The sequence below is a fragment of the Mixophyes fleayi genome, chromosome 6 (genome assembly GCF_038048845.1).
Source record: "Mixophyes fleayi isolate aMixFle1 chromosome 6, aMixFle1.hap1, whole genome shotgun sequence".
NCBI classification, from domain to species: domain Eukaryota; kingdom Metazoa; phylum Chordata; class Amphibia; order Anura; family Limnodynastidae; genus Mixophyes; species Mixophyes fleayi.
The window spans coordinates 169250565-169274607 of NC_134407.1; the positions used below are offsets into that span (position 1 = coordinate 169250565).

Consider the following 24043-nt stretch of genomic DNA (forward strand, 5'->3'; position numbering starts at 1 on the left):
GGCCTACCTGAAACCCTTTTTGGAAAGATATAAATTATATTTTAGAAGTATTTTTAGTCAACTCTTTTTATGTTTCTGGGTAAATTAATTAATTTGTTTTCATTCTTATTGTATTATCCATATATCCTACATTCGCTTGTCTGCTTTTTTTCCACAAGCAATTTTTTTTTTACGTACTGGATATCATGTCCATCTACCAGATGGAAATTGTAAGCCACCATTACTGAACTGAATGACAGCTGTATAATACATTGCTGAACTTACTGGATGTCATGTCCATCCAAGAGGCGTTTGTAGGTGGCGATCTCCATCTCCAGGTGGGTCTTCTGGTCCATGAGGATCTTGTACTCATAGTTCTGACGTTCCAGATCAGATCGGATCTGTGACAGCTGAGTCTCTACATTATCAATCAATGCTTGTAGTTGGGTGAGCTGAGAACCAAATGTGGCTTCTGTCTCGGCCAATGTGCATTCCAGTGCTGATTTCTACAGTAAGACAAAAATATTATTTAGAAGTCAGTTATAGCTTAGACACTGCTCTTGTTCCCCTTTTCTTTCCTTCTTCTACTCGTTTAGATTTAGTGACATGCTTTCTGTAGTCCAATTTTTTTTAAATTAAATTTCTATTATTATTCATATCAATTCTGACACATACCAGGCTAAGCTGACTCTGTAACTCAATCTCCAGGGTCTGTGTGGAACGTCGTAGGTCAATAAGTTCATTACTAACTGACTGGAGCTGCTCAGCACCTGAAGATACCTCACGATCCAGTTCTGCGCTCTGCAAGAAGGAGGCCAACAGAAAACCTTAATGTTAAGTAAAGTTACAGTACAATTATAAATTCATTAGAATTTATATAACTCTAAAATTAATTAATCAAAACTCAGCTGTGGACATACAGTCATTGTCACCTGCATCCTTTGTTAAAATTGCAGTTGAACTGAACAGTCACCCCAGAATTATATACTCTGAGTCACACAATATTACATGAACATAGAGCACCAATATATATTTAATCATTAAAATGAGTTAGTGGACAGCGCAAAAACCACATAAAGTAGACAAATATAAGAATCAGATGGTTCCACCTCCTCTGCTCCCATGGCTTTTGAGAGAGATGGGAAGGTGTTTCTCTGAGGACTAGGATGCAGATCCTTACCTAAGAATGCATTATAAAGAGAACCCTTCATATAGACCAACACCATAGAATACAGGTCTGAGCTGGGGTGCTTTAAGACTATAGTGGGCCTGCGTGCTAGAGTAATGGTTGAACCACCCCCAAAAATAAGTAGTCAAAAAAGTGGTGGGCGAGTCAGGACACCGGTGATGCAATCCCACACCTTTCCTCTCTAATGATTCAATGGATGAAGGGGAGCAGATAAAGCAAGAGAGCTATCTAACTAAATGCACAAATAAATAATTAGCTAGCAAGAATGGAACTTGGATGGTACAGCAGTAACACAACTCCATATTATGACTATCTCTTACACCGGGTGCAGGAGGCCCACAAGTTAAAGGACAGTGTGGGGACCCCCAGACTCATGGGCCCATATGCACTGCACACCCTGCACATGGGTCACACCACTGGTGATATCATTCTTCTCCTTCCTTCTCTGATCAATGATTCTGAGAGTGTAGGGGGTCAGAGAAGGCAGCACAGTGCAGGGACAGCTAAGCAGTGCCAAGTCATTAGTATTATGCCTGCTAGTAACTCTAGGTGCAGGATGCCCACAAGTCAAGGAACAGTATGGTCTCTCTTAAATTAGGCACCCCCAAGGTAGATATGATATTAGGAGGAGGTTGTCAGTACTCACCAGCTAGCAATTTTGTGCAAGTTATCGCTGGACCTTTGATTACTCATCAATGACACTGTCTTACATTCCACATGAACCTAGTGGGAGCTACACCACTACTATGGGTAATAATAGTAAGAATCATTGGCTAAAACTTGTGTTATTACAAAAAAATAATGTATATCCTTTAATGCATATTATTCAAGAGATTGTATCTGCAAGGTATAAAGACGGAGCATTGTATTTGAAAAGAGCACAATATAATTAAGCTGTCCTACAACACCATTAAAATTCAGCTTGTGGAAGATTTATGTACATTTTGCATGTTACAGAAATGTAAATTTATCTTGGATTCAATAATGTCCCTAGAAAGTTTGACATTTGAAACATGTGTGCCAACTTATTTATATTATATTGAATGTTTGTGATGCTGTAAATTGAAGCAAAATATATTAGAATAGAAAAATCAATGCATCCTTCTAGTATTAATGGTCTCTTTTTACTTATTAATAATTCAATGCAGAATAGAAGACATGTAACATGCATGTATTACCCTTGCAAGGAATATGCTCTCAACCTCCCTGATGTTCCTCTCCATCAGGTTCTCATATTGCTCTCTGACCTCAGACAAGGTTCTGTTGAGATCCATAGAAGGAGCAGCATTAACTTCCACATTGACTCTGGCACCTAGTTGTGCACGCAGAGAGTTCGCCTCCTTCAGAGATACAAAAGTAATGTTTTTTTACATATCGGTGTAAGCATTATAGTAATCTCCTATTAAAGCCATCATATTTTTTTCTATGTTACCTCTTCATGGCTTTTCTTTAATTGGAGAAGCTCCTCTTGGAGGCACCTAACTTGTATCTCTAAGTCTTTTCTTTGCATGTTAAGCTCTTCCAGGGCTCTTCGAAAACTAGCAATATCTGCCTCAACATTATTCTTCAAGTTGAGCTCCATTTCATACCTATAAAGAGAAATAAGTAAGATCCAGAAAATGCAGGAAATACTGTGAATGTTAATTTGCATAGCATCAGCAGAATATAGTTATAAACATTAATTAATGGAGACATTTGACGTTTGAAAAACATCTTCAATGAAAATCTTCCGATCTTCAGTTTAAATTAAATTATACTCTTGTTATACAGGTTCTTAAAAACCAAACAAAAAAAACCAAACATATTTTACTCTTATTGCTTTTCAGGGACAGGGAAATAGGATACTTACTTGTTTCTCAAATCATCTGCAGCCAGCTGGCCATTATCTATTTGCAGGACAATATGTGCATTGTCTACAGTGGCTGAAATAATCTGAGAATAAAACAGAATTATGCGCAAGCCATTTTTTTCGATAATGGTATAGTATATATCACATTCACAAGTTTCATATAGATGTATTTTAATATACCTGGTTCTGGAGCTCCTGGATAGACCTGAAATATTGGCTGGAGTCAGGCAATGTGCTGGGGGCATTGTTTGCATACCACTCACCAATCTTCCTTTCCAGCTGACCATTCTCCTGTTCCAGAGAATGGACCTTCTCCAGGTAGGAGGACAGTCGCTGGTTAAGATGCTGCATAGTTTCCTTCTCATTGATGCTTAGCAGACCGGTATTCTTCCAATTATGGTGGCCTCCAGAGATCATTACATGACTTTCCTGATTATGGCCTCCATGTACATTTCCAAATCCATGTCCATGGCCAGAAGAAGAGTGTGCGGAAACGGATACTCTTGAACTCCTTCCGTGGTCACTGGGAGCTTTGTAGTGACCGCCATGATGTGATATAGAGGAATTCTTTTGGTGGACTTTATGGTGTCCTCCTTGATACAGTGAAGAGATGTGGTTTGAGGATTTAGGGTAATGACCACCTGTATGACAGATATCCATAAGAGATCTGGAGGATGAGGGGCTAATACTGTGGCTCATGATTCTCTTACTGTTTTGTTCTGGAGGCTGGTAGCTGCTGCTTGTTTAAGAAGTAAAGTGTATGAATTTTCATTTCTCTGGACCCTTTTTATAGTAAGCAATGTAAATGACATTACGTCAGTTTATAAGCATTTTATATGCATCATATTCTATCATGTTCCTTTTAACTCAGATCTCAATATACGCCTCTCCAACAAAGCTCAATTAATGGGATAAGTGAATCAGTTAGCTGAAGTATTATAGCATGTTTCAAACATCAGAGGGAAACAACACCACACCTTGTCAATGTTCATTTTAATTTTTTCCATAAGCTACAGAACAATTGCAACAAGTTTGGATTCATAAAACGACCGTGACCCACAATCAATGTATGACAAATAAAGCTACAGTTTTCCTACAACAAAGCTTCTTTAATAACTTCACAGGTTACAGACTCTGACACAATGAGGGATCGCTGGATACAGAACTTTAATCAAATAGAATAATGCCCACTTCTCTCTGTGCATTAGCTTGGTTTTTTGAACTAATATTTGAATAGCAATGTCCACAGCCACATTTGGTTGACCAGTGACCTTTTTCTTTTCCTCATTCATACATCTATATGAGATATATATGGATGTGTATGCTAGCACACAGAGAGCTATTTACAAGTCAAGAACAATGTGGAGGTTATCACGGTTATAAAGGAGAATGAATTACCTGTAGCTTGACAGCTAGATCACAATGTAGTAGAAGTGGGAGGAGTCGCCGTATGCTGCGTCCATGAGTGAAACTTTTCTGCAGCCTAGCACACAGGAACAATTCCAAATGGAGACCTAGGAGCATGGATGTAGTGACAGTAGGCAAGGGTTAATCTAGAGACATGCACCTGAGTTTAGCAGCGGTCCAGTTTTCAGAGAAGTAAGCAATAGTAGTCACGGTACTATAGGGTAAATCCAGAGACATGGTCAGGGTCTGACAGAGGTTCAGTACACTGGTGGGTTTGTAGTGGTAATCAAGGTGCCAAGGGGTTATATCTAAAAGCGTGGTCCAGAAAGCAAGTAGCAGTTCAGTACACAGTAAACAAAAATGTCACCCAATAGTTATCAGGCAAGGAGCAATGATACGTCAAATGTACACAATAACCTAGAACAGCTAAAATGCTAAATGCTAAAATGCAGAATGCCCTTTTTAATACCTGCAAGTGAGAGGTGTTGCTTGATGACATCTAGATTTACTAAGCTGCGGGTTTGAAAAAGTGGGAATGTTGCCTATAGCAACCAATCAGATTCTAGCTTTCATTTATTTAGTGCTTTCTACAAAATGACAGCTAGAATCTGATTGGTTGCTATAGGCAACATCCCCACTTTTTCAAACCCGCAGCTTAGTAAATCTAGCCCTTAATGTCTTAAATCCTTCCAGATATAAATAAGGCTCCAATGAGTATTATTGTTGCACTATCTTAGGTGAATAAAGAAAATTTTCACATTCACTAACAGTGCTAATAGAAGACAGTACTTAGAGATCACTTGAACTTTCCTAACATGTGAATTTCTGTCAAAAACCACAAGACAAAATGTTATATGAGCATATGTGCAAATAAGTATTAAAATGGGAAGGGTAGCAGCTGATTGGCTAGAAAAATGTACTGCATTTCTACATGTTACGGTTCATAAATGAATATCACTGTCTGAGCAATATAAAATATACATTTTGTTTTTCATATCACAGACACTTAAAAGATGACACCCTCTTGTAGATGATTTGGTTGCTCTAGGCTGGGATAGAGGCAAATCCAAAGCATTAGTCATTAATGATGAGATTTGCCTTTCACATTAGAAAGTGGTAAAAAAATGTAGATATGTGCGCAGACCTCTGTGTTCTGGTTTTGGTTTTTGTTCTAAAATCATTTTCGTGTTTTGATTCGGCCAAAAACACTCATGTGTTTTTGTCACGAAACGTGGTGCTACTGGACTGAGGACTTTCAATTCATCACCGTTTCTTACAGTTTAATGTACTTTTTATTCCTTGGTCCAGTCTAAGTATATACACCAGAGCATCTGTGTATTATGTTTATTATTATTTCATGTTATCAGGTACATTTTGGTCTGCAATATTGTATGTATTAGAAATATAAAGAATATTGCCATATTGTGTGATAATAACAGGACATCAGAAGTCATTTTGCTTATGTTAGCTAAGGTAGTTACTATTTGTCTCAAATGTCCATTGTTATGAGGTGTATGTGACAATGTCTCAATATAAAGGGTATTGTATTGAAATATAACATCTCCATGGAAAAGCACTTCAGGGGTTAATTTCCCCCTCCACAGGGAACACTCCGGAGTTGAGTGAATTAAGATACCATTTTTCCTTCTGTTTGCTCCCTGCTTGTCCACTAGTGAACTTTACAGACAACCAAGAGCCAGACCCAGTATGGGTCATCTGAGGAAAGACACCTGGGTAAGGTAAGGGAGGGGGCTGGATAGTGTGAGAAGCCCACCAATCAATGCCTTTTTCAATTCCCCTGGGCAGGAGTTCCCAAGGGAGGATTATGAAGTGATAAAGAGGCTACCCTGGGAGCTGAGGGTGAATTTGACTGACTTTGGGTAAGAGGTGATGCTCTGCCAGAGATGTGCTATGGAACCTATCTCACTGGATTTATTTGAACTGAGTTCCTCACTTGTTGGACCTGCTATTGTTAAGAGGACCGTGCTGTACCTATCCCACTGGATTTATTTGAACTTATGTTCTCACTTGTTGGACCTGCTATTGTTAAGGAGACCGTGCTGTACCTATCCCACTGGATTTATTTGAACTGTTATCCTCACTTGTTGGACTTGCTATTGTTAAGGGGACAGTGCTGTACCTATCCCACTGGATTTATTTGAACTGATTTTCTCACTTGTTAAGGGGCAATGCTGTATTTAATCCTGTTCTGCAGAGCAAATCATCCTTCTATTTTTTTTTCTCTAATACCGTGTCTGAGTGATTTGGGAACCACGTATCTTCACAGTTTTGATTTTGGATATGGATTTAATTAAAAATTGTGAAAAATAAGTAAAATCCTGTGATTTTGAGCAATTTAATCTTCCTGCAATGCTATTAATTGCATTAACATTAATTTACATTCATTTACAGTCTATTTTCTAAAGATCTCTTCACAACTGTCAAAATGTTCCCCAATTTTGGCCAAAAGCTGCATTGAGCTGGCAGGCTAAAATTAGTGACAGAGCAGCAGCACAAATATATGATAGTTTAATGAAAGATACAATCTCTAGGAAACATAGTGGTACAGCAGTGTACATAAAGTGTGGAATTCCATCTCTTGCTTCAGTTGGTGGCATGACAGGCCATTTTTGAAAGCTGCTGCAATGATCTACCTGAGATTGCCAAATCTCAAAAATGCCCAGAAATTTTACGGGCCATGGACAGTATTTCATGCACTGACCTCTCATTTTTTAAAGTAATTCTGCACCACCAAGTTTATTGTGCATGTAAAGCATGGTACACGTTAAAATTCACCCAGTTGTAATACACACACAATGTTCGTTTTCTTATCGCCAATGAGAATCCCTGAGAACAGCGAAGAAAGATTGTAATCTAAGATACCCATGAGAGGAATGGAGAGCAAATGACCCACTTGCAACCGAGATAACACCTTTATTGGCGTTTGGTCAATAAATAATAGTTTGTAAAAAATGTAAAAGAAGACAAACAGCCACTGTCACTGGGATTAGTTGGTGAATCCCAATTACAATGGTGTTAGAAGAATGGATGTGACTGCGCTCGTTTCCTCTGTATATTCCAATATTAAAAAAATTATAGTCATCTAAGTCCCTTATATAAACACATAATTTATTCAATACATATAAATTTAAACACATTAAATCACACAAACAAATGAAATATATCACACAGAAAAAAGTATGTCTTTGAGCATTGGATATAAATACGCATTAAATTCCGCAGCGCTGTACAGAGAACTCACTCACATCATTCCCTGCCCTATTGCGGCTCACAGGCTAAATTCCCTAATATACACACACAGACAGACTAGGGTCAATTTTGTTAGCAGCCAATTAACCTACCAGTATGTTTTTGGAGCGTGGGAGGAAACCGGAGCACCCAGAAGAAATCCACGCAAACACAGGGAGAACGTACAAACTCCACACAGATAAGGGTACAATCTATTGAATTGATGGATCCAAAAGGTTTCTCATTGACATACTCATTTAAACCTATCATCACCTCTAACAGTTGGGGGAATATGCTCTATTCCTATTAGTTCTAAACCTGATGGATTTCCATTATGCACACCCCTATAGTGACATGAGACTCTATAGTCTGATAGTCTCATGTCACTATGTCTGATTTGTAAGTTAGCATTCCGTATGTGTTCTAGAAAACATGTTTTGAGATTAAGAATTGTGTATCCAATATATGGTCATCCACATGGACAATAAGACAGGGCTGAAACACCAAGTTTATTATATATATTTATATATGTTATATATAGAGACGAATAAAGGAAAATCATTAAACAATGTATTGTTTGCTTGATTAGGGTTAATAATAGTCAGTAACTTTTCTCTCTTTATAGATAATGATTTCTGTAATGAGCGTTCCAATAATTGTATTGGGAATTCTTTGAACGCCTCTACTAAAGTTAATGCTTGTTACTTTTATATGATATCATTGTAACAGTTTCTTCTCAGTTGTCCAGAGGGAAAATTCTTCAGCCAACTCCTTTGATGATTACTATGATAGTGAATGTAATTGTTAGAATGAACTTCTTTTTGAAATGTAGATGTCTCATTCTGATTATTTTTAATAATAAGGGTGATATCCCCAAAAAAAAAGGTAAATGTATTAGACTGACCTCCAAAAGTAAGATTGTATGAATTGTTATTTAGGTATGAGATAATTTCCTCAACTTTTGACGGATCCCCTTTCCACACAAAAAAGAGGTCATCAATGTATCTCATATAGAGAACCAAGTTCGCTGCAAACTCGCCACCCCAAATGATCTCTTCCTCAAAGAGTCCCATATAAAGGTTGGCAAAGCTCGGGGCAAACCTGGTCCTAATTGCCATACCATGAATCTGTAATAATGATATTTTATACTAACTGTCTAAGAAATATTCAACTGCTTTAAGTCCTATATCATGAGGAATATTAGTATATAGGGACTGAGCATCACATGTAATGAAAATAAAACTAGGGTCCCATTTTAATTGCACAATCTTGCTTAAAAAATTAGTAGTATTGCCTAAATGAGATAGAAGAGACATGGCCAAAGGCTGTAAAAATAAATCTACATATGCTGAGAGATTCGATGTTAAGGACCCTACCCTGGAGATAATAGAATGTCCTGGACTTATGGATATTTGGAAGATGATAGTAAGTAGGAACAATTGGGTAAAGGGAATAGATAAATTACTTAATCTCTTTAGTATCTATGTTATTATCTTATACTGTATTTAATAATTTAGCCATGTAAGTCTGAAATATTTTAGTTGGATCTGAAAGCAATATTTTGTACATTTTCAGTCAGAAAGTTGGCGTTTCCCTTCCTTAAGGTAATCAGCTACATTTTGCATGACCACCCCACCTCCTTTATCAACTGATTTGATAATTATATAAAAAATAAAAATATTATTGCGCTCAATACCTGGTAATGTTATATATACATAAATATATATACTCTATGTTGTGCTCTGTTTTTTGCATTGTCCATTATTTGACCAACTGGGAGGAACAATCTATGAAGAGGATCTTCCCTCTCTGATTAGACGACCTACCAATACCTCATGGTACGCATGATATTACATCCATTTACGCTATACAAGTGATAATACACATTGAGGCGCCCTGCCTGTCTTCTGTTACAGTGTCTCCATCTCCGGATTAACCATCTGGCTACAGGGCATCGTGGCTGCCGCTCATACTTGAGCTATCTACACATCTGGAACTTTTCTGCTTTTTATACTGCATTATTGTGACTAGGTTGTGGTTGTGAGCGCCATTTTATATCTGTTTGTTTGTTGTATATATATATATATAAACTAAAAACTAGTGAGGACAGCTGTATGGACACAGTGCAATGCCTCTAATGTCCAAGGTTGCCATGCAAATCAATCAAACATAAAACCATGAAAACATGCATATGACCACTATAATAATATTCAAAAACCTTACATATATAATATATTATGAAATGAAAATGTGAAATTATATGTAAAAAATATATAATAATTCTCCACATGAAAACTTATTCAGTAGCATCTGATAGAAATAGAAGATATAAAAACTACACTGGATTTTGTCTTCCTACATCTGGTCAGACATTTAAAAAACTGACTCTCATAATCCACACTAGCTGGGACCATGGATTAATTTTCATCATACTTTTATGGGACTATTTTAATCAATTACAGTTAGAGGTCAGATTAGCCCTGTTTGAGCCTGTAGCCGAAATAGAGAGATTGTGAGCTTTTAACAGTGCTATTTTATGTAAGTTTTTGAATATTATTATAGTGGTTATATGCATGTTTTTATGGTTTTATGTTTGATTGATTTGTATGGTAACCTTGGACATTAAAGACATTGCTTTGCTGCTAGAAGAATGGATGTGACTCTGAGGAGAGTCTTAGCGGGGTGAGCCATTGTGCTATGCCATTCCTGAGTTTTTCAACAGATTGACACTGATGTGTTCCTTTGTGAAACCAGTGATAAAAAGACTAGCTTGTCTGTGAATGACCTGGCATTGTCTGTAAGCACTAATATGCCGAAAGGATGAGGAGGAGGATGTTGAAGCTACCAGCGCTGCTGCTGATGACAATACACCTACCCAGTGAGCTGTCATGATCATCTAGTCTTTTGTTTGACCAGTACCACTTGTCCACATATGCCTATTTAAGTGGATAGCCAGTACAAAGGTTTTTTCTATGGACTGAATAACTTTTTTTAACCTCCCAGTACAGCTGAGGAATTGCTGTTCAGGAGAAATGGAATTTAGATGGAATTTGGTAGTGTGTACCCATAATCTCAACTTACCAGATAAAACATGATGCACTGAAAAATTGGTGGAAAATGGAAGCACATCCATTGCTAACATACCTCTCATGGCTTTAGTAGTGTGAAGTGCAACAGGACGATGACTGTCATGCTTGTTTCATCTTTCAAACACTTTCCTCACAGACTATTGTGTAAAACTATGCTTACTCTTCTTGTACTCCTTCTGTATAGATGTATCATCCAGAGCAACAGCGGCTATAGCGTACAAGGATGTCTATTGTCAATCATGGATAGCATTAGGGGCATGTTGACAATGAAGATTGCATAAGGTGTCTATCCACTCTACTGCTAGCTGATACTGGACTTCCTGCTATATACAATTTTCCACCTTTTTAAATACTACTTTAATGAACTCACCACAAATAACTTAACAGGGAGGAGGTGCCTAGATGATAAATGTCACTACCTATATTTATTATGGTATCACAAAGGCTACCGATTCCTTCACAAATGTTGTCTGGGTTGGGGAAAAATTACTTCCAAACACAAAAGAGCTTTTTTTGGTCTTATGCCTTAGCATGACAATGCACTTAGTATGGGCATGAGGTTGTACCACTGGTACTGGTACTACCTTAGTTCAACACAATCATCATCATCCTCCTCATTATCTTATTCAAATAAAACAAATTCATTATCAGATCCGCAATTATCCCCGTCATCCTCTTGCACATTTGCAAGTTCCAAAATAGCATCCTCAATTTCTATATTTAAATCATCATCATAACTACTTAACTTCACATTTACAAATGATTGAGACATTTTGGAGGTAGGCTGCTCTATAATTACAGTGTCAGAATCTCAAAAGTCAGACTCACTTATAGCACTCATGGATACCTTTAGACTCTTCTCAGGAATCTGTGACTGCCCAAGTGGTTCTTCAGTCTCAGTGTTCTAGTCATGCACTTATGTGGCTGTTTTGGAGGTGACAGACCTACACTCTGTGTGAGATGATAGTGCATGGAAGTTAAGGAACATGTATGACCGTATTGAGTACTCTCTTTGGCAATGAGCATTCTAGAATATGTACCAGCAGTAGCAGGACAAATACTAGCAAAACGTGGACATGGTCTGAGCCTTTCCTTGGCACTGCAGGTGGTGTATGGAATGTTAGCTATTTTCCTTATTTTGCACAAATCACCACATTTATCAGAAACTTCTCTCTTAATCCTCACATCTGATGTTTTCCTTGAGATTGACAAACAGTGTTTGGATTTTGAACTTGCTTTCTTAGATTTTATTCCTGCATGATCATTTTTACTAGAAGAGGTGAAAAAAGATTTACTACTGCCAGGCCAGTACTGGGAGGCTCCTGATCTGTAGACTGATCCACACTTGCTGCCACCACAAGGTGAATGCCCAATGAGATAGGAATAGTACTTTACAATTCTCCTGACACAGCTCCACAATATGCTTCAAATTTAGACAAATGAATCTGAATATATATATATAAATATAAATATATATATATATATATATATATATATATATATATATATATATATATATATATATATATATTCTGTGAGGGGTGTGCTGCTCAGTGACAAAGAACAAACTTTTTTGCCGCATGCTAAAGGATGTCACTTATGCTGCCCCTCAAAACATTGCTTTCAGCTTCAAACACTTGGGATTTTGAGAGCAATAAATCTATTTCTTTTTTGGGAAATGCTGTTCAGTAAAACAGCACACTGTTTTTTCTCCACTAAATAGGTCAGATGTCACTGATATACTGCCCCTGCCAGAATTGCTTTCAGCTTGAGACACTTGGAATTTTAAAAATAATAAATCTATGTTCTGTTCACAGTGAAACCGAATCCTAGTTTTTGTCCACTAAATAGTTCAGAATTCACTGATACTGCCCCTCACACAAATGTTTGCAGAGTGAAACACTTGAGATTTTAAAAGCAATGAATCTATTTGTTTTTTGAGGTGTGCTTCTCAGAGTCATAGAGCACCCTCTTGGTTCTCCACTAAATAGTTCAGATGTCTATGCTATATATACTATAATGAAAACTAGTAGTCACTATCCTTCACTCTCTAACTCCCAATTGATCAGCAGTGCACACAATTCTAGCAGACTGATCTCTAACTAAACTGCAGTAAAATTACAACTATTGCTATATAAATTACCTCTTTAACCCTGTCCAACCCTCTACAATAGATTTTACAGAATTGCAGCCACCCTTCTATCCACATGCTATCACTCCTAAAATGGCAGATTAGAACAGTGAGGGGCGCTAGATATAGAAGATTTCCATACAAAACGTGCGAAATTTGTGATTTTACCGGAAATGACATTTTGCTTAGTTTTCAGACTTGAATTTAGCGAGGCATGAATCAGTTCCACTCGGAAAACCAAAATTCAGATCTGTTGGATATCTCCAAATCTGAGCTGCTTATCTCTAAAAAATGTATTTAACCTCGAACATTTTTGATCCAATTTGACTGTGTCCATGAGAAAGATTAGCAGTAAATGCTGAAGTTGCATTACCCTATTCATGCACAATATAATAATATAATGAAGTGTCATATACATAAGAGAGAATAGTGTCTGGGTAGTTATTAATAAATGCAAAAGTGCATTACTATAAAATGTAATTAAATTCAAACACAAATTAAATCTAATACAAATATATTTAGTTTACACCCTATAAAAATAAAATTTGAAGCATTGAAATGGGAATGTCAATTAAGTAATGTGAACTGACATCAGCAACTTGATATAATATAACCGTGACACTAATTATTTCTGTACTATCAGCTTTTTGGGTCAATATTCAATCAGCCAATCAGAAGTGGTTAAGTAGTGCTGTTGATAGTCATCATCCATATTGCATATCATTGCACCAGCCCTCCAGTACGCGCAAGAGATATGCCTCCTAAAGGTTGTATCTGTGGATACATTCACATCTAATTGTGTTGCAATTACATGAACACATCCTTACTTTAATCTGCCTGTCCTTGCCTTTCCCTGCCCACCCCTATTCCTCTTCTAAGCAAACAATATGCAAAAATGTATAAATGAATGCATGCGTCCACATTTATAGTACACAAAAAAGTATTTTACACCAAAAAATGACATACAACCAATTTACATGAAATATGAAACTTTTATTAAGGGAAAAATAGCAAAAAAAAGAAAATTGTGGGAAAGAAAATAATTGTAATGACCATACAATCCAAATCTGACAAATAGATCACCTGGCTTTTATACATATCATTGAGATACATAGAGTAACAGAGAAATTAAACATCGCTGAAATGGTAACATTATACAAACTATCTCAAGAGTACATTTGATGATGCCTGTACCATCATAGTTCCAAATACTACAACCCGAAACTGAGTATAATACAGAATAAAGTCCTTTTAAATGATACAAGGTTGAAAGGTGTAATTTGCAAGACTTGATGACAAATGTTTCTTGCAATCCTATTAAAGAACATGATGTTGCTAATCCCACAAAATAGACTGTGGCTTTCTCTTTTCTGTGGTTACTAATCTCTACTGTATATGTTAAATTTTTCAGGTTGAAATTGTGCCATTGGATGAATAACTTGCTTTATACCATTTCAATATAGATAGAAGATTCAAAGGATTAGGAAAGGCAAATACAATAGAGAGCGTAGATATAGTATTGGTTTTGGTTGAATTTTATATATTTTTCATTTGCGGTGATATTGTTTGTTGGAGCTTTAACTTGACATCTCTTCGTCATCAGCCATAAATCTTTAACACTTGCTGAGATGAGATACTGTTGGAGACAGACATGAGTCAAACACATGAAGCTCATAAAGGGCAATAAGACACTATTATATAAAAAAACAAAAAATACAATAGATTAAAAACACAAAATAAATCTGAAATCAAATCAAATATTACTTCATAATTTCCAGTCTTCTACATTAACACAGTGCTGGTGATCTTGAAATGTTAAATGTTAAAGATATGTTCAGCAATGGTAATAAGGGACTATGAGGAACCTTCATTTCAATGCTGTATTTAGGGTTGGTGCTGCACTATGCAATGTGCGTAAATCTGCACTACATTAATAATTGTGCACAAAACATACTTATGTGTCTCTGTTTTTTACCTGATTGGTAAAGACCAAGCAGGAAATAAACAAAGTAAATAATCTAAAATATTTATGAAGTCAGTGGACTGAAAAGTATGGCCATTGGAAAGTGCCTAGTTTGCCTATATGATAAATATAGACCTGTTTCCATGTAAGGTCAGAAAGATGTACTGTTTTTGCCTCCTAGTCTACCTTTTATGTGTATCCTATACTTCCCTACCACTGGAGATCTCCATCATTCTGATCCCCAAGGTATTCATATGCATAACATGAATGAAATGATCCATCACTAATTGTGTTGATGGCTAAATGTTCTTGTTATGTACATATAAAATGATTAATATACAAATGTATAAATATTGATAACCTGCCCCTGCAATTCTCCTGCCCTATACCTAGACCTAGAGGACTTTTCCACAAATCCAGAACTGATTATAATATCTTTAAAGGACAATACTCTGCAGAAGTCCACATTATAAAGAAAACTCTTTGCGTACACACAGTGTAGGCAGCCATGCAAAATCCACGAGAATGCAAACTTTCCATTCGCTATGAACTAGGGAATTTTTGGAAACACAAAATCGCGCCTCTACTGTGTGTAGGTGACAGGTGTATAGTTCACCAATTTTCAGAATATTACTACAAAATCTAAATATGTATTTTATAGAACTGGTATTTGGAGGTTCTGGATAAAGCAAATATATACAATATGGTGATAACTATGTTCTGTATCTAGAAAACAAATCTACTTATACTTGTGGTTAAACAATTACAGGTTACAAAGGCGCATTTCACAACAATGAAATATTTTACTTACTGTCTTTATGTTCTGTGCCATGAGAAACTGGAACACTGTATTGAGACAAGAATTTTGCACAATGACTAATGATCATCAAGATGCAGCTGATATTTTACAGTGGGTACTATCCCCTTTATGTTTATATTTATAACTGTTGTTCTTGTTATTATTACTACTAACACTATTATTACCATCATTTTTATTTAATGATAACATTTGACAGTGTTAAAGCTAAAACCTTTTTTTTTTTTAAAAGAGGATTTGACTAGAGTTAGAGGACCTTTTTGTTATCACCTTTCAGCTACTGCATGTCCTTCGTTTTTAAGTGGATGGGGATAGAATAACTTCCTGTTTATCAAAATCATCAGAATGTTCACAGCAGCAAAGATTATTTCAAGAGGTGAATGTAGTGATCTTGTTGGGGGAAGTGACCTGAACACTTAGGTATTTTATTAAGTGATGACACAGCTCTTAGTGACAGAAACAGTGAGGATGTGAGGAGAGGAAGCCACAGATGGAGTTTTAGATGGCAGCTTTAACTAACAGTTCATATATGTAACTCATTATACTGTTCTCAACTAAATGAAAAACAAGGATCCTAGATCATGTCTCACCAATCCTTCTTTTGTGTTCCTAGGAAAATTTGCATCTATTAGATTGTATAGGAAAGACATACTGTATATGTCCTATATTTGTATGTCTGGTGTTGGAAAAATACATGTGAACATTTGTTTTACATACTGGATGTCATGTCCATCTAGCAGATGTTTGTATGTGGAAATCTCCATCTCCAGGTGGGTCTTCTGGTCCATGAGGATTTTGTATTCATGGTTCTGACGTTCCAGATCAGATCGAATCTGTGCCAACTGAGACTCTATATTATCAATCAACGCTTGTAATTGGGAGAGCTGGGAACCAAATGTGGCTTCTGTCTCGGCCAACGTGCACTCCAGGGCAGATTTCTACAGGAAGACAAAAAGATTATTTAGAGATCCAGTTGTAGCTTAGGCAGAATTATGCCTCTCTTGTACTTTTGGGGCTTTTTCTCTTTTTTCATTTGCCATTTTAGATTGAATGACATGCCCAAAAACGTATTTACATTACATTTCTATTATTATTCTTCAAGTAAACTTTGACACATACCAGGCTAAGCTGACTCTGTAACTCAATCTCCAGGGTCTGTGCGGAACGTCTTAGGTCTATGAGCTCATTACTGACTGACTGGAGCTGTTCAGCACCTGAAGATACCTCACGGTCTAGTTCTGCGCTCTGCAAGAAGAAGATCAACAGAAAACTTTGACTTCATACAAAGTTGCAGCAGAATTATATGTGTATACAGTTTTATAAAATCTAAAAATAATTCAGCAAAATTCAGCTGTGGACATATAGTTATTGTCACCTACATCATTTGCATGTTGCAGTTGAAGTAAAAAAATCATCCCAGAACTAGATACCCTGAATCACACAAAATCACATGAACATAAGACACCAAAAGGTATTTAATAATTAAAATGAGAAAGTAAATAGTTGTGCAAACACCACATAATCTTAGCATTAGATGGTACCAACTTTTCTTTTCCCATGTCCATTCAGAGAGATGCGTAAGAGTCTCTCTGAGGAACAGGTCTTACATACGAATGGACTATAAGGACAACCCTCCTTGCAGACCAATGCCATAGAATACAGGCTTGAGCAAGGGCGCGACAGTCACCAGTCATGACACTGGTGATGCCATCGCACTTCATCATTATTTCGCTCCCTCATTAATGATTCAATGGGTGGAGGGAGACAGACTAGACAGCACAGCAGCTTAATGCACAAATTCGTCAATTACAGTCAACAGTATTATGTTTGCCTGTGACGCTGGGTACAGAAGGCCTACAAGTCAATGGACAGTGTCAAAAACCATTAACTCATGGGCCAATGCGCACTGCACCCATTGCAATTAAGCTAAACATGCCAGTGAATCTAAAGAGTTGGGAGGAGTCACTAACAGGCAACCATGGGCAGGTTATCAATGCACCTTTGATTACTTACATTCCACATGAGTGTGGTAGAACTACACCAATACTAGCAGTAAGACTGCTCTTATGGAAACTAATACTACAAAAAGTAATCTTTACATTCAGTAGCCCTTTATTTCAATGGAATGAAACACTCGGCAAATCTGTTGTTATAAACAGAAAATAATTTATAGCATTTAATGGACATTAGTCAAGAGATTGGATCTGCTGGGATGAGGGAGGCCAATATATAAAGAGTGAGCATTGCATTTGAAATTGGCACGATATAATTAAGCTGCCCCAATTTTATTATACTTCAGTCGGTGAAGTTTTGTTTACATGTTGTATTTTACACTAAATGTAATTTCATCTTGGATACAATGATGACCCAAAAAGTCCAACATTAAAACATGTTATTTATATTATGTTGAAAGTGAGTGATGATGTAAAGTAAAGCAAAATATAGGACAATGTTCATACCGCTGACAATAGTCGCTTATTACTGAATAATAAAAGAAGTAACATGCATGTATTACCCTTGCAAGGAACATGCTCTCAACCTCCCTGAGGTTCCTCTCCATCAGGTTCTCGTATTGGTCTCTGACCTCAGACAAGGTTTTGTTGAGATCTATGGAAGGAGCAGCGTTAACTTCAACATTGACTCTGGCGCCCAGTTGTGCTCGCAGAGAGTTCACCTCCTTCAGGAATATGAAAGCAATATATTTTTGACATACTGATGCAGACATTTAATTCATTTTTACAATCCCCCTACTAAAGCCATTTTTTTCATTTTACCTCTTCGTGATTTTTCTTTAACTGGAGAAGCTCCTCTTGGAGGCACTGAACTTGTACCTCCAAGTCTTTTCTTTGCATGTTAAGTTCTTCTAAGGCCCTTCGCAGACCACCAACATCTGCCTCAACATTATTCCTCAAGTTGAGCTCCATCTCATATCTATGTAGAGATATTAGTGAGATCCAGACAATGCAGGAAGCACTGAGCATGTTAATTTCACACACATATACAACAAAACATAGTTATAAACATTTAGGTCAAGTTTGTATTTTGATGAAAGTTTGTCACTCTTCGCTGTTGCATTTAAATTGAATCATCTTTTTTTACTCTTTGTAAATAAAGCTAAAATAATAAAAAATGTTTTTATTATGAATGATTTTCAGGGAATTAATTAGAATACTTACTTGTTTCTCAAGTCATCTGCAGCCAGCTGAGCATTATCTATTTGAAGGACAATACGTGCATTGTCTACAGTGGCTGAAAAGATCTGAGAATGATACAGAATCATGTGCAAGCCATTTTATGGATATTGTTATAGTATATACCACATTCACAAGTTTCATTTAGGTGCATTTTTTTTTACCTGATTCTGGAGGTCCTGGATGGTCCTAAAATATTGGCTGGAGTCAGGCAATGTGCTGGGGGCATTGTTTGCATACCACTCACAAATCTTTTTTTCCAACTGGGCATTCTCCTGTTCTAGAGAATGGACCTTGTCAAGGTAGGATGATAGGCGTTGGTTAAGATGTTGCATGGTTTCCTTCTCATTGATGCTTAGCAGACCAGTATTCTTCCAATGGCCTCCAGAGACCGTTGCATGACCTCCTTGACTATGGCCACCATGTAAATTCCCAAATCCATGCCCATGGCCAGAAGAAGAGTGTGCAGAAAAGGAGACTTTTGTGCTCCTTCCATGGACACTGGGAGCTTTGTAGTGACCACCATGATGCGAAATAGAGTAATTCTTTTGGTTGACTTTATGGTGTCCTCCATGATGGAGTGAAGAGATGTGGTTGGAGGATTTAGGGTAATATCCACCACTATGACAGGCATCCATAAGAGATCTGGAGGATGAGTGACTACTACCGTGGCTCATGGTTCTATCACTGCTTTCTTCAGTAGGCTGGAAACTGCTGTTCATCTATCAAGTGAAGTATATGAATTTACACTTCTCTGGACCTCTTTTTATAGGAAACAGTGTGCATAACATTATGTCACTTTATAGGCATTTAATATGCATCATATTCTGTAATATTCCTTTTAACTCTGTCAGATCTCCAAGTACACCTCAGAAATAAAGCTCACTTAATGGGATTACTGAATCAGCTAACTGAACTATTAAAGCATGTTTCAAACATCATAGAGAAACATTCACCACACCTTGTCTATTGTAATTTTCTTAATAAATCTCTGCCTGTCATAGCCAACAGAACAATTGCAACATTTTTTGACTCTTAAAATGACTCTGACCCAGGATTCATGTATGGGTAAACAGTAATATTACTCTTATAAGACATGACTAACAGATACAGGTACTGAAACTGACATAATAGGGGATCACTGGACACGGGAGTGTATTCACACTTTCCTCATTAATTGTACTTTATGCTTTCAGGTATACCAGCACAAAGAGGGAAAATTTAGCTCCTTCGTTTGGAAAAAGCTAAAGGGTCATTTACTTTTCTGCTAAATGTGGGTTAGTCTCAGTAATTCTCATGAGAATGCTATGTGGAAAATTGTATTTTATTTGATAGGAAAATATATTATAATAATCTTCAAGTGATGAAGAATGCACAATTAGTTAAGTGATCCTAGCCAATGGCCACAAAGTGATTTTGAACACTATAAAACCATCCTGAATTTTTTCATGCCCACTAAGGTGATTGTTTGCCAAACATTACTATAGTTATTATGTCTACTGTATTGCTCTATCTATTAGCATTATGTGTGGAAAATGCATTTATGTGTATATTTAAATCAATGTAATTAAAACATTAAAATTCAATGTAGAAATTTGACATAAAATAAAGGCAGCCAGATATTCAGTTACTCTAATGAAAAATGCAGGAAACTGGATAACTAGATAATAGAAGTAAACAACCTCTCTATCAAGGAGTGGAATTATTTTGTCAGTCAAGAAAAGGGGTCTACAATACATTATTTGCCTGTCTATTTCTTAAATTTAAGACAGCAGAATCCATCCTGAGTATTTGTAAATTTTAATAATTTTTAGATGTGCACAATAAAATTATACTCTAATCAAAAAATACTATTTCAGTAGCTTCAAGGGATGTATGGAAATTAACAGCATTGTAAAGTAGATAAGGAAATAGACAATCTTGTCTGGTTTTCGATAGCTGCTTAATCATAAGCGCTAAAATGTGTAAGGGATGTTAACTATAGTGCTACGAGGAAATATTTAATTTCTTTACAAATTGTCAAGTTATTCATGTAAGTAACCCTTTCACTGGAACTGAACTGAAAAGATAAAAGTGAATGCACTAACTAGACAGGTTAATGGCATTTTATTGGTTAGAATAGTAGGACCCCTCCTAGATGCTGCATTTAGAAATAGATATGGACCACAAAATATTGGTATATTATTCAGATATTTGTTTCTAATGACTTGGATACTTAATCATCACAACCTCAGTACTAATTCTATCTATTCAAAAGTCCAATGAAGGCAGCAGTGCCACAACTACCGCCGTTGGAGGTGGTGCAGCGACTATGAGGCTTGAACATGAGCATTCTACAGAACCTGGAGATGAGTGTGTAACAGCTGCAGTTTCACCCCTGTCTGTACAGTCATGGCCAAAAGTTTTGAGAATGACACAAGTATTGGTTTTCACAGTGTCTGCTGCCTCAGTTTTTATGATGGCAATTTGCATATTGATCAGAATATCATGAAGAGTGATCAGATGAATTGCAATTCATTTCAAAGTCCCTCTTTGCCATGACCATGAACTTTATCCCAAAAACAACATTTCAACTACAATTCAGCTCTGCCACAAAAGGACCAGCTGACATCAGGTCAGTGATTATCTCGTTAACACAGGTGAGAGTGTTGATAAGGACAAGGCTGAAGATCACTCTGTCATGCTAATTAAATAAGAATAACAGACTGGAAGATTTAAATTTAGGATGGCTGATTACTGCCGCATTTCAATCCTCTAATATGGATCCATATTAGAGGATTAGTACGCGTCGGTGACCAGTGTCGCTCTTTTAAAAGGATTCCCACCCGGACGATATTTCCATCTGTAAGGACATATGGCATTCTACTCCGCAGTTTTGTACACTAGATATGCTATGTGCCTTCTTTGTTCTGGTAGGAGTACACTGTACTGTGATTTTATTATATTAAAGTGTTTTTATATGTACTACCTTAGATCTTTTTTTGTCTTCTATTCCATGATGATTTTGCTGTGACATCGCAAAGGGATAGAGTCTATTTGATGTGCTGTCATTAAAGAAACCAGCTTGTAAGTAAGGTCCCCTATGGGGATATCTGGAGTGGTGATTGTTTGGACACCCCTGTTTGGAGACACAGTCGGTTGGTGGAAGCATTTTGTGACAATAAAGCTCCCTAACCTTCCCAATGGATGACTTCATACTTCTTTATTTTCATTATTTAGATTTTATTTTAAAATATTGCACTATTATTGTTTTTTTATTTTCTTTTTATGATATTACTGTGAACCAAGAGAGGAATCGTGAATTTAAGTATTCTCTCTTTTTGGTTTTCATTATTATAACGTCCTTTATTCTGTTATTTATGTATCTATTATAGTGGGACTTCAGCGCAGAAAAAATTATCTTATTTTGTATTTTGTTTTATCTCAACCATTTATTGTATCATCAAGAACTTCAAGGAGAAAGGTTCAATAGTTGTGAAGAAAGCTTCAAAGTGTCCAAGAACGTTCAGCAAGCACCAGGACCATCTCCTGAAGTTGATTCAGCTGTGGGATCGGTGCACAGCCAGTGCAGAGCTTGCTCAGGAATGGCAGCAGGCAGGGTTGAGTGCATTTGCATTTGCATGATGGAGCACTTTGCCATAAGGCAAAAATGATAACTAAGTGGCTCGCTGATCAAAACATCGAAGTTTTGGGAGCATGGCCTTGAAACTCCCCAGACCTTAATACCATTGAGAACTTGTGGTCAATCCTCAGTAGGCGGGTGGACAAACAAAAACCAACAAATCCTGACAAACTCCAAGCATTGATTAGGCAAGAATGGATGGCCATCAGTCAGTATGTGGCCCAGAAGTTGATTGACAGCATGTAAGGGCGAATTGCAGAGGTCTTCAAAAAAAAGGGTCAGCAATGTAAATATTGACTATTTGCATAAACTTAATGTTATTAAAATCCTTTGACACTTATGAAATGCTTGAAACAAAACCAGAGAAAAAACAAGCCCACGCTCGGTATATCCCATATTGTATATGGTACCAGCTGCGTGGCAATATAAATGCCCACATATGTATACAAAACAAAAAGACAGTTGTCAGCGCTTATTGTCTTTTGAAATCCAAATGTTTGACTGTGAAGGCTATTGTGTGAGAGGCAGTATCACTGACATCGGTATTAGTAAGTATCCAAAATACAGGGTGCTCTTTGACTCTGGGCACACACCTGAACAAAAAATTCTTGCCTTTAAAATCCATATGTTTGACTGTGAAGGCTATAAGGTGAGTGACAACAAGCAACAACCAAAATGTTTTCTTTTCTGGGGGCCCATGTAAATCAAGTTACAAAAGTGACATTACCTGTCATTGCTTGTTAAAATATGCATGTCGTTTTCAATATACAACATAAGGGTGAGTGGCAGGGCCCAAGGACAATTTCATCTGGCACTATTTTACATTATGGACTTTACCCACTTTTGTCTATTATCTTGTCTAATATGTCTATTGATGCTGCTGCTATACATCTAATGAACTTTTATTACTACCTCCCTACAGTGTGTCACACATGCTGTCTAATGTTGAAAATACTGTTTTTTCTCCCACCAGTTCACTTCTGTGTGCAGGCCTCCTAGGTTTATCATCCTTTCCAAAACATATTTTGATGCTACTGCTGTCTGTCTACTTAGCTTTTATTAGTTCCTCTCTACAATGTGTCATCTAATGTTCTCCGAACATTTCACTGTTTGGGTGAGGCCCATTTTTAAAAGGACCATCCTACCAGCCAGTGCTGTGTCTGTGGGCTAGATTTACTAATCTGCGGGTTTGAAAAAGTGGGGATGTTGCCTATAGCAACCAATCAGATTCTAGCTATCATTTTGTAGAAGGTACTAAATAAATGAAAGCTAGAATCTGATTGGCTGCTATAGGCAACATCCCCACTTTTTCAAACCCGCTGCTTAGTAAATCTAGCCCTGTATGTTTTAAAGGTGTCCTTTACTTTATTAAACTGCCATCCTATCTGCCACTGTTGTGCCATTCTCTTTCATAGGGCTTGCTTCTTTTTTAAAACTGCTATGCTTTTGTACCACTGCTCTGTTGCTCTTTTTAGCTGGCCAGCTTGGTGTAGCCTTTGGCCAATATTGGTGACGATATTGACAGTTGTGAGGTGGTCATTAGAAAATAAACTGTAA

The 24043-nt window shown here is 36.9% G+C and overlaps 2 protein-coding genes across 2 annotated transcripts; both read right to left on the bottom strand.

Moving 5' to 3' along the window:
* Positions 1–260: 260 nt before the first annotated feature.
* Positions 261–3401, bottom strand: LOC142160481 (keratin, type I cytoskeletal 42-like). Its single transcript, XM_075215363.1, has 6 exons — positions 3198–3401; positions 3018–3100; positions 2601–2757; positions 2347–2508; positions 655–780; positions 261–485 (listed from the first exon to the last, which is right to left on the bottom strand). Exons 1-6 carry the CDS (start codon positions 3366–3368, stop codon positions 261–263), a joined length of 924 nt encoding a protein of 307 aa, XP_075071464.1. The 5' UTR covers positions 3369–3401.
* Positions 3402–3433: 32 nt separating this feature from the next.
* On the bottom strand, positions 3434–23813 carry LOC142095394 (keratin, type I cytoskeletal 42-like). Its single transcript, XM_075178344.1, has 8 exons — positions 23793–23813; positions 19029–19205; positions 18850–18932; positions 18448–18604; positions 18189–18350; positions 16793–16918; positions 16387–16611; positions 3434–3658 (listed from the first exon to the last, which is right to left on the bottom strand). The coding sequence occupies exons 2-8, from the start codon at positions 19197–19199 to the stop codon at positions 3434–3436; spliced, it is 1149 nt and encodes a 382-aa protein (XP_075034445.1). The 5' UTR covers positions 19200–19205; positions 23793–23813.
* Positions 23814–24043: the final 230 nt, after the last annotated feature.